The sequence below is a fragment of the Lepus europaeus genome, chromosome 10, assembly GCF_033115175.1.
Source record: "Lepus europaeus isolate LE1 chromosome 10, mLepTim1.pri, whole genome shotgun sequence".
Lineage (NCBI taxonomy): Eukaryota > Metazoa > Chordata > Mammalia > Lagomorpha > Leporidae > Lepus > Lepus europaeus.
The window spans coordinates 65,390,978-65,403,001 of record NC_084836.1 but is presented as its reverse complement, the minus strand read 5'-3'; the positions used below and the strand labels follow the sequence as shown (position 1 = coordinate 65,403,001).

At 38.8% G+C, this 12,024-nt stretch overlaps 1 protein-coding gene across 1 annotated transcript; it reads left to right on the top strand.

The window, feature by feature from the left end:
* Positions 1–7,238: 7,238 nt before the first annotated feature.
* LOC133767692 (olfactory receptor 6C2-like) lies at positions 7,239–8,183 on the top strand. Its single transcript, XM_062202125.1, has one exon. The coding sequence runs from the start codon at positions 7,239–7,241 to the stop codon at positions 8,181–8,183; it is 945 nt and encodes a 314-aa protein (XP_062058109.1).
* Positions 8,184–12,024: the final 3,841 nt, after the last annotated feature.

Genomic DNA, 12,024 nt, shown 5'->3' with positions numbered 1-12,024 from the left:
GCGGGTTAAAGCTCTGGCCTACAGCCCCAGCCAAACCATCGAATCCTGGCTGCTCCATTTTCGATCCCACTCCCTGCTAATGTGCCTGGAAAAGCAGAGGAAGATGGCCCATGTCCCTGGGCCCCTGCACCCACGTGGGAGACCCAGAAGAAGCTCCTGGCTCCTGGCTTCAGATCAGCTGAGCTCCAGCCTTGCGGCTATTTGGGGAGTGAACCAGCGAATTGAAGACTTTCTCTCTCTCTCTCTCTCTCTCTCTCTCTCTTTGGGGAGTGAACCAGCGAATTGAAGACTTTCTCTCTCTCTCGCTCTCTCTCTCTCGCTCTCCCTGTCTCTGTAACTCTTTCAAATAAACAAATAAATGAAATAAATATTTTAAAAAATAAAACAATAAAAATATCATACATAAAAAGATATCCACATAATTAGTGGCTAGGGAAATGCAAATCAAATTAACATTGAGATACCACTGCATAACGATTAAATGACCAAAAGTAAAAAAACACAGACCAAATGCTTACAAATATGTAAAAAAAAAAATGTAGCATTCTATGATTGCTAATGGGACTAGCAACATCATTCTCACAACATCGTACAAAAACTTGAAATAAAATTTGTAGTTCCTCAAAAAGTAAATATGAAGCAACCACTGATCTAGCAATTCTAACCCCTAGTATATACCCTAGTTAAAATATATGCAGGGAGAAAAATGCAAGCCCAAATATTAATAGCAACATTATTCATAAACGAAAAAGTAGCTACAACCCATTCTGTCCAACCAAGGAAGAAAAGATAAAGTATAACATATCCATACAATTAAACAGTATTTGGTACTAAAAAGAATGAAGCACCATTACATGCTACAACATGAGTAAACCTTAAAAACATCATAAAAGACCACATATTCTATTATTTCACTTATGGACAAAGTCAAAGAATTGGTGATGGTGATTCTCTAGGTCGGAATAGAAACTGTTGCTTGCCGGCAGCTGAGAACATGCAGGAATGACAGTAACTGCTAATTGTGGGGATTTTTTCTAAGTGGTGGAAGGTTTCTAAAATGAGTGTTGAAAATTGCAAAATGCTGTAAATAAATAAATGAGTACTAAACCATATCAAATTGTACAACTTTTGTAAAGATTTATTTTTTTGAAAGTAAATGTTACAGAGTGGGGAGAGACAGACACAAAGACAGAGAGAGAGAGACAGAGAGAGAGACAGAGAGACAGAGACAGAGAGAGCGCTCGTGAACGCGCGAGAGCACTTCCACACGCTGGTTCACTTCCCGAGTGGCTGCAATGCCAGGGATGGCACAGGCTGCACCCAGCAAGCAGGAACTTCATCTGGGCTTTCACGTGAGTTGTAGAGGACAAAGCCCTTCTGCGGTCTTACAATTCTTTTCCCAGGCACATTGAGATGGATGGGAAGTGGAACAACCAGGACACAGACAGGTGCCCACTGGGATGCCAGCACTGCAGGCAGCAGATTAACCCATTTTGCCACAGCATCAGCTCCACATTGTGTACTTCAAAAGGCTAAAATTTATGACAGCTTCCATTTGAAAATATAGATTTTACGGTATTTCAGCCTTAAAATGTAGCAATTTTAATATGTTGCCACATCCACTTCATGTGTAGACATTACGTATGAACTATTTTTCTTGAAAATAGGATTGCTATTAAAATGAGCAACTGCTGTGTATAGCAACTTCAAATCCTTATGCTAAAGGACGGAAGCCAGGCTCTAAAGCCTGCATATAAATGATCCCTTTCATATGAGACTCCAGAAACGTACCGGCTGTTCATAAACTGAAACTATGATGACAAAAAGATCACTTGTGGCCTGGAGCTTGAGGGGTGACAAGACTCAGTGATAAGAAGGGACACGAAGAAAGAGCAGGTGGGATGATAGAACGTTCTGTCTTCATTGTGGAGCTGGTTACAAAGGGGTAGGGTTTGCCAGATTTCTCAAATGTGCAGTAATATGGGTACGCACAATTCTGTATAAGTTATTACTCAAACAATCTGCAACCTAGGCTCATCCCAGATCAGCTCTTGATAATAAAGTGACATACCAACTATAGAAAAGTTAAAAACAAAAAGGTGCTCATTCATGACAAGAATGCATCTACAAAGGCACTCTTACCTGCCTGGCTTGAAGGGAAATTTTAATTACTTTACATCATATGACTAATGCAGTTCTAAAAATGGATCTAGTCAGTGAAGAAATTTTACTTCTAGCAAGTATTCTGTTAAACTACCAAAAACAACTGGACAAGGATTATTTTATAGCAAAATCTGCTATAATTGAGAAAAGGTGGGAAGAACTTAAAATTATTAACTAGGGACTAAATAAATAAGGTGCGTCAACATACGACTTTATTTGTAAACACACTGAAACACTGGAAAGAACCTAAATTTACAACCAAGTTTGGTTAAAACAATGTGCTGAAGTTTAATCAAAGTTTAATGATACATGCCAATCACTAGTGAGCTAAAATAAATACATATTATAAATGTAAAAGCATGTGCCAAGTAGTCTGCCTCCATATATGTGATCTTGTTAATTATATATTTATATATTTATAAATATTTCATGTGATATAGATGGGTATTTTTACAGGAAAATAACATAGCATTTCCATTCTTTTAAAAATCACTTTCCTTATTCTTTCACCCTATTATTTCTGTTTGTCTTTATTAATCAAATGTCTCAGAAATGTGTATTTTCTCTGTATGTGCTGTTAATTGCCCTGGATGGTAGATATCAACAGAAATTGGCCAACGTGTGGTACTTAATTAGATTCTGTTAATTGCTACCAATGTCTTCTAAATGATTCGAATGATTTCTCCTGTCTCTGAAGGGAGTGTCCTCAGGACTAATATGCTAGGTGTGATACAGGGGCTTCCTCAAAGTCAATTCCACTGGTGATTCATTAGTCACGTTCAAACCTGGATCACCAAAGACTCTTGTTATTACTTGCACAGAAGTGGGAAATAAAACAAACTTCAAGATTGAAATTGAAAAAAAAAATCTCTGTGTAAAGATGGCTCAGTATAGGAACACTTGCCAAGCTTCGAGGAACTCTTCTGTACTGGCGTTTCTTTCTGGCAATGGACAGCAGAAGAAAATGTGTCTGGGCTTATGACAGCACATCTGGTGTACGAAGGTTCTACCTGAGGGTAGAAACCCCAGCCTCTCTGGACGGCAACCATGGCATGCATTCAGGTGGTAGTCTCCAACATTGCTTCCATTTCCACCTGTGTAAGAATGATTGTTTCTGAACAGCTCACAGAGTGAGGCTAACATTAACTGCCAGAAGTGTAAGTACAATAAATTCTGCAATTTCAATTATATACTCTTTGATGACATTGGGTCCTATCTGCCTCCTAGGCAATGGATTTTTCCTGATTGTATGAAACCAGCAGAAGTGAGTTTTCACAAGGATACTAAAGCAATGCCATGTTTAGAGCATAGTTTGTGTTCATTGATGTGATAATTTTCATACTACAGTAAGTAGGAAAGCAAGTATAAATTGAGGACCTAGAAAAAGCAATAACAACACCCCAACCCCCGACCCAAAAAATGATACCTTATGCAACATTGTATCATCTCTTTGAAAATTAACTTTTTTAATATTTTAATTCAAATATAAGCAATCATCATAATATGCAGATCAGTTCATTACTAGACTATCAATTTTTTTAAGATTTACTGATTGATTCAAAGTCAGAGTTACAGAGAGAGAGGAAGAGAGGTCTTCCATATGCTGGTTCACTCCCCAAATGACCTCAAAGGCCTGGGCTGGACCACATCAAACCCAGGAACCAAGAGCTTCATCCAGGACTCCCAGATGGGTTCAGGGGCCCAAACACTTGGGCCATCTTTCACTGCTTTTCCCACCCCCTTCAATAGAGGGACTTGGGTCAGAATTGGAGCAGCCAGGACTCCAACCAACAACCATATGGGGTGCCAGTGGTGGCTTCATCTGCTATGCCACAATGCTGGCCACAAGAAGTCCAGCTCTAATGATTCTCTATCAGAATGCTGCTCAGTGAGTAGGGCTGAAGTAGCTACCACAGAGAAGCAACAGTCTCTCCCTACTCATGGAGAAAAGCAGATTAGGGGGATGAGCCGGCTGCAGAAATGCATGCTCTGCTCTCAGGATGACCTGGTGGAAGCACACGTGGGCACCTACATGGCATGGGGCCGTCCTAGTCCTCAGTTAACCATGGGCAAGTCCTTGCACCTCCTGTGTGACAGTGACCATAACTCCTGGGCTTACCTCTGCAACTTAGACACATGCTTAGAGCGGGCACAGGCCCCTGCTCAAGAGGGAAGGAATGTCCTAAAGCAACATCAGGACACTGAAGCCCTTCACACAACACAAATATTGAAGCCTCCAGGAAATCCTGCAGGGAATTTACTCTTGGAAAGTACTGATTCCATTTTTTAACATTTTGAGAAGCTGCTGTAGCGTTTCATGAGCATTAGTGGAGAAGCAGAAGGTATAGAAAATAGCACCACAAATATAGAACTGCGAAGCCCCTGGCTTCTGATTTCCATCCTCTGGGGAGAGGTGCACCAGTGTAGGAAAGCAGTGTCAGCGACCACGCTCCCATTCCTCCTCGAGCAGTCAGACAGCAGAAGGCAACTGTTTTCAGGAGTGAAGATAACGGCAGTGAGCAGAGGGTGCTTCTTCATGAACAAACCCTCCTCCCTGGCATTACAACCAAACTTCAAAACAAAACATACAGTAAAATGTTACTATACAGCAAATTAAGCAATAAATGTGAAATGCCCGCAATGTTTAGATTTATCCCAAGCAAAAAATAATTTCATGTGAAATTTTTGACTTAGATTGTTATTAAATCTTGGGGCATGGAGATAGATATCTGGCAGTGTGATGCGTGTACACCCTGTTCTAGTTAATTAGCAAAACTTTGACCTGAAAAAAATAAGTATGTTCTCGGGGTAATGTTAAAATGGAAATATGAATTGGTTGCTCTAAATGGCCCCTTACCAAATCCTAGTGCTTTCTGTGTTCCTGAACAGATAGAACTGGCCTTAATACAGAGAAAAGAGTTATCAGAGGAAAACTGAGACCAGAGAGATCACTCATGTATAGTGATTCACTCAATACCTGGCGAAGCCTATTTTTTGGATGATAACAAACCTGTGGAAAGAGAAAGGGTAGTGTGATCATGTCTATGTTTTGGGTATATGAGTGTACTTCAAAAGGTTCATGAAAATATAATTCAAAATTTATTTGCATTGGTGCAAAAAGTTTTTAAATGCATCATTTTTCATAATATACATTTCCAGGAACTTTTAAAACATCTTACATATTGGGTCACATTCCGAAGAACAGTATTATGGAATTTAAGCAATTAGAAGTACAAGGCAATGTCTACTAAGGCTCTATGTGTTAAGTTATATAATCAAAGAGAGGAGCTTGAAAAATATAAACGTAATAGAAACCAGTAGGAAAAGAAATACCCAGAGATTAAAACACAAAGGTAAGATGAAAAATGTGTGTGATGCCCAGATAAAAGATGTTATGAATCAAGTCAAAAGAAACACTGCACATAGAATTCTTCTTAGTTTACACCAAAAAAAAAAAAAAAAAAGAAAAATTTTAAAAAGTTTTAAAGGAGCTGTTTGGTCAATTTTAGCAAATATTGTTTCATTAAAAGGATGAGGGGGAAGTTATAATAGAAAAAAGAACGAATAGATGGAGACAAAAACAGATGAAAATCATTGTGGGTTGAAGTATTGAAATATTACGTACATGTTTACTAGTTACTACAAGCGCAGTACCCTTCTAAAATGTTTAGAATATACAGATAGGTTTATACATATGCATATGCAGAATTTGGCTTTTTCAGAAGTAGCATATAAAGGATACTGGAGTGTTTTCCTGTTTTTAGCTGACAAAACTGAATCTCAGTGAAAGCAGACAGTGCTCAGGAGTGTGACCGCATCTGGAACTTCATTATTTAGTAATTAACCACGCTGGTACTAAGAAGTCAGAATGTGTTACAAGCTCATCTCCATAGACTGAAAGTTAGTAATTGCGATGATGTCACACAACCCTATGCATGTCTCATCCAAAACACATCTTAAGATTCTACACAGCAAGCTTCTCATCTAAACTGTGTTCTGCACACCTGGCAATGAGCACAAATTTTCGACAGAAAGGAGTTGTGAGGAAGCGTGACGGTGAGAGGAAATGAGGAAAAAGTTGTTGAGAAAAGAAAGCACAAGTTTAAATATTGGTGATAATGCTACAACTCAAAATCCTATGCAGTAGATTATAGAAGAGCGTATGAAAGTGTGCCAGTAGCATTGGTGTTATTTCCACAATTTATCACTATCCAATTACAAAGAAAGGCATTGAAGTGCTCAAAAAGTTAAAGACACATGTTTCTACAAAAAACGATCAATGCAATCCTGTGTGTAAATAAAATAAAACATGAAATGAGAACTTAAAACGCTTAAAAAGGATTCTTAAATGTTGCAGTGTGGTATACATTCAGAATTCAATTATCCCACAAAATGTCACAGTGAAACCTGTGCTACTATTGGGATGATATTATTTATAAACTAACACATATTGTGTGTCCTACAGTTTGGCACAGTATGCTGAGCAACTAATTATTACTGGCTGAGTCCAAAAGGGACAAATATCATATGTTCTCCCTGATCAACGGCAACTAAACGAGCATCTAAAATGATACCCATTGAAGTGAAATGGATACTATGAGAGACAATGACATGATCATCCCTTGTCTAGACTGTTGAGGAACAACTTACTATTTTATTCCTTTTAGTATTTTTGTTGTTGTTGTTGCTCTGTTTGTTCTACATAAGACCACTGGTTGAACTCTGTTAAAAAAAAAAAAGCCTGGGACAAGACAAGGTGTGTCCAGCACCTCTCTTCTTCCCTGGCCTCTGGCCAGGACGGGGCAGGCGGAAGCACTGCACCTCCAGGGCATGTGGCCTTCGGGCCAATCGCCCCAGGCTTCCTGGCCTAGATGCTCCTCCACGTGGCTGGTTCCTGGTGCTCAGTATGAACCCAGATTTATCTCTCTGTCTCTTAAATGAAGCTCTCACTTTCCTATGCACCTTTCACATTAAATAAAAGCCTAAAGTGTAAAAAAAAAAAAAATTATTACTGGCTGATATTAACATCAAGCCCCTCATACCAAATATCTGAATTGTATATGCGGATTGGGTAGATGTCAGTTATGAGAAACCACACAGTCACAACGTTTGTCTTGCTGGGGCTGACGGATGACCCCCAGCTGCAGGCTGTGACTTTCATCTTCCTGTTTCTCACCTATGTGTTGAGTGTGACTGGCAACCTGGCCATCATCTTCCTCACCTTCGTGCATTCACACCTGAAAACGGCCATGTACTTTTTCCTACAAAACTTCTCCTTCCTAGAAATCTCATTTACAACGGCTTGTATTCCCAGATACTTATACAACATATCAACCGGTGACAAGACAATCACGTACAACAACTGTGTCATTCAAATGTTTTTCATCGATCTCCTTGGTGTCACAGAATTTTTTCTCCTGGCCACCATGTCCTACGACCGCTACGTGGCCATCTGCAAGCCCCTGCATTACGTGACCATCATGAGTAGCCAGGTCTGCCAGAGACTCGTCCTCTGCTGCTGGGTAGCCGGCCTCTTGGTCATCCTCCCACCCCTGAGCTTGGGCCTACGTCTAAAGTTCTGTGACTCTAATGTCGTTGACCATTTCATCTGCGATGCATTTCCCCTCCTAAAGATCACGTGCACAGATACTCGGTTGATAGAGCAGATGGTCATGGTCAGTGCCGTGCTGACATTCATCATGACCCTGGTCTGTGTAGGTCTATCCTACATATACATCATCAAGACCATTCTACGATTCCCCTCAGCCCAGCAAAGGAAGAAGGCCTTTTCCACCTGCTCCTCCCACATGATCGTGGTCTCCATCACCTATGGCAGCTGCATCTTCATCTATGTGAAGCCCTCAGCAAAGCAGTCAGTGGCCACTAACAAGGGCGTGATCGTGCTCACCACCTCCATCGCGCCTATGCTGAACCCCTTCATCTACACCCTGAGGAACAAGCAAGTGAAACAAGCCTTCAATGACTCAATCAAAAGAATTGCTTTGTTCTTAAAGAAGTAAGAGAATGTGCTAACATGCTAAAATCAAGTTTTCCCTTAAAATTAAGCTGTACTTTGAAAAGTTTACTAGTTTTAGGAAGAAAAATCTGAAGATTATATTTCTAAAAAATAAGATGCACTTCCAGGAAAAGAAACAATGACTTCACATCTTAGCAAACCTTAATAAAATTCAAAACAAAAAAATGAGTTCATTTTCATGTTTGGTATTGAGTAGTTGTGCTTATGGTGTATTCTAGAGTTAGAGAGAGAGAGAGAGAGAGAGAGAGAGAGGTCTTCCATCTCTGTTTCACTTCCTAAATGGCTGCAATGTAGATGTGAAGCCAGGAGCTTTTTCCAGATCTTCCATGAGGGTTTAGTGGCCCAAGCACTTGGGTCACCTTCTACTGATTTCCCAGGCCATAAGCAGAGAATTAGAGCTAGAGCCAGGACAGGAACCAGCACCCATATGGAATGCCAGAGCCGCTGGCAGAGGCTTAGGCTACTAGACCACAAGGCCAGTCCCTGTGGAATATTCTAACGCCAGCCTTTGAATGGCTATTGTGATTCTAGGCACCATTCTAGATTCCAGTCATCCTTCAATATTGTTGGGAGATTAGTTTCAGGACCTCCAATAGGTAACAAAATCTGTGCATGTTCAAGATGCTTTTTAAAATGCCATAGTATTTGTATCATCTGAGCTCATCCTCCTGTGTACATGGTCTCTGGATTCCTTGTACTGTCTAATACGTTTAAGTGCTATGTAAACAGTTATTGCATTGTTTAGAAAATTGCAGCAAGAAAACTAAGTTTGTACATGTTCAATGTAGGCACAATTTTTTTACAAATATTTTCAATCCACATTATTTTGAGTACAAGAATGTAGAATCCATAGATACAAAAGGGGGACTTATTTTATTATTTATTGTAAACCAAGGAAAAAGGATGGTTTAGGCAAACTAGGTTTAATGTGACAGATGAGAATTAAATCTCGAAGGGAAGATACTGTTTAATGGATTTTATCTTTACATTTTTAAGAATTTACTATTCCTTTGGTTTTAAAATTTAATATTTTTCCATATTTTGCCACATTCACTTCAACTGTAAACATTATGTATGTACACATATATACATATATACATCTTTACTTTAATACTGAGATAATGATATATTCATTCAATACCAAGATAATGAGGTATTTATAACAAATTTTCCATTAAAATGATAATGATTACAGCAGTTACTACTAAGAAAATCACTAGACTCCTACTGTTTTTTATTACATGTAATAATAAATTTAAAAGTTCTCTTATCTTTTCCTCATTTCCCAGACTGATACATTGAATCAAACAATCAATAAGACTAGTAACAGGCGATTCATCATGTGAATCCATTTTTATCTGTCTCCAAAGCCTGTGTTTAATACAGTGCTTGATGGCCCAATCATGTGCCTCCTAGCATTAAAATATCCTAAATACATATCTTGAGAAAATCACATAAACAAGATAAGGATACTTGTAAAAAAATTTAAATTTTTTGAAAAAAATCTAAGAGACGTAAAAATTGTACATTTTGATGGGGTACTATGTGATATTTTGTTACAATGTTTCTGTTACAATGTGATGTTTTGTACAATGTTCAATCAGGTAAATACATCTATCCTTTCAAGTATTTAACATTTCTTCATAGTGAAAACATCCAAAATACTCTTTCAATTTTCTAATAGGAAAATATACAATATATTGTCTATCTATAGTCACCCTCTATTTAAATACCTTGAATAGCATACCATCTTAATATAAACATTCATGATATACAAGTAATTTAAATATTCAATATATTAGAAAGTAGATTATGTTCAAGATTGTATTTACAAAAAGAAAACTTATGCTTTATCATGGAACAATGAAGAGTCAGAATTTTAAACAAAAAGATAAGGTCAATAGCTTGTGTACATTCTGAGAAAGTAATCAAATTAATTAAATTACAGCGATTAGATCTGACTGTTGATGAAATCAAGGTTGGGACTCTATGAATGGCTTACAGAATTCAATACATGCATATAATAAATACTCATGCTTCCAGCTAGGACCGAATGGAACCAGGGAAACATGCATAAGATAGCCATGGGCCATGAACAATTACTTTTAAAGGATGCAGGATTCCATATTATACATAGGACTCCCCCTACCTCAGTCACAAATATTCCTTCCATCAGGGCTTGTTGATATGCTCCGTTCTGCTGTCAAATGCCCTACCACTGAGCTATAGCCCCCCCCCCCCACTATATGCTCCATTCTAGTAGCTCCTCAAGGTTGTTCTGTGAATTAGCTTCCTTGAACAATCAGATGAAGGTGTTTGCTGAGATGGAAAAAGCTGCACATATTTGAGGTACGTAACTCAAAGCAGTGAAAAGAGAATCCTGGTACACAGTTGGTGGGAACATATACTAGTGTAGTCGTTATGCAAAACAGTATGAAGGTTCCTAAAAGCAATTAAAAATAGAGCTACTGGGGCCAGTGCTGTGGTACAGCAGCTTATGTCGCTGATTTTGATGCTGATGTCCCATGTCAAATGCCAGTTCTAGCCCCAGACACTGAGCTCCCCATCCATCTTCCTGCTAATCCACCAGAAAAGGCAGTGGAGAATGGCCCAAGAATTTGAGCCTCTGCCACCAAATGGAAGACCTGGATGGAGCTCCTGACTCCTGCCTATGGCCTGGCCCAGACCTGTCTTTTGTGGCCATTTGGAGAGTGAACCAACAGATGGAAGATCTTTCTGTCTGTTTCTCTCTCTCTCTCTCTCTCTCTCTCTCTGCCATTCAAATAATTAAATAAATATTTTATTAAAAATTTTTACATGGACCTATCGATTGATGTAGGTTCAGAGGTCACTGACTCAATCTAAACTTTTCCATCAAACTATGAGTTTTCATTTAAGATCATTAATTTTGGTTTTCACACAACTAGAGTTTTATTCTAAATGATTTTTTCTGGTTTTTAACACAACTCTTTGCAGAGATTTCTACACTATAACTTTAAGATGGCTATCCATCCCACAATTGTACGTCCTTTTCTATTTGAGTAGGATTAATTATTGAAAGAATTAAATTGTCAAAGCCTCAATTTACATTGATCATTCTATTTTAAGTTGACCAATGAACTAGCCGAAAGTTTGCTAACTACACACTGAATAAAAAGAGGCAGTACTGGGCCAGCGCTGTGGCTTACTTGGTTAATCCTCCGCCTGCGGCACCAGCATCCCATATGGGCACCGGTTCTAGTCCCGGTTGTTCCTCTTCCAGTCCAACTCTCTTGGTGCGTGGGCCCCTGCACCCTCATGGGAGACCAGGAAGAAGCACCTGGCTCGCTTCAGATCGGCGTAGCACCAGCTGTAGCGGCCATCTGGGGAGTGAATCAACCTTTCTCTCTTTCTCTATCTGTCAAAAAAAAAAAAAAAGAGGCAGTACTGACACACTTACAAGCAAAAGAAAAAACAACACTGGAATCAAAAAACTAACCATCCAGAATGAGAAGAAAGCAAGGGTTTCTTTGTAAGAATAATCTTAGTGTCAGTCCAATGGCTTGCCCTAACTTTCTCCCTCCCATTAACAGCCCATTCATTAACTCTATCTGATGACACATTGACTCAATTTTTCAAAATTCCATTGAAACAACTACTGTAATATGTACATCATTACACTGAAAAAAAGTACCTATTTTTGGTAACTAAAAATATATATTAACCAACTGAGAAGTTCCGTTTAGTCTCTCCATTGAAAAGTAAAAATTCCATCAAATACACTATTTAAAGGTGAAATATTCAGTGTTCCAAAATCTGTAGGCTGTGCCTACGTACTCAACCAG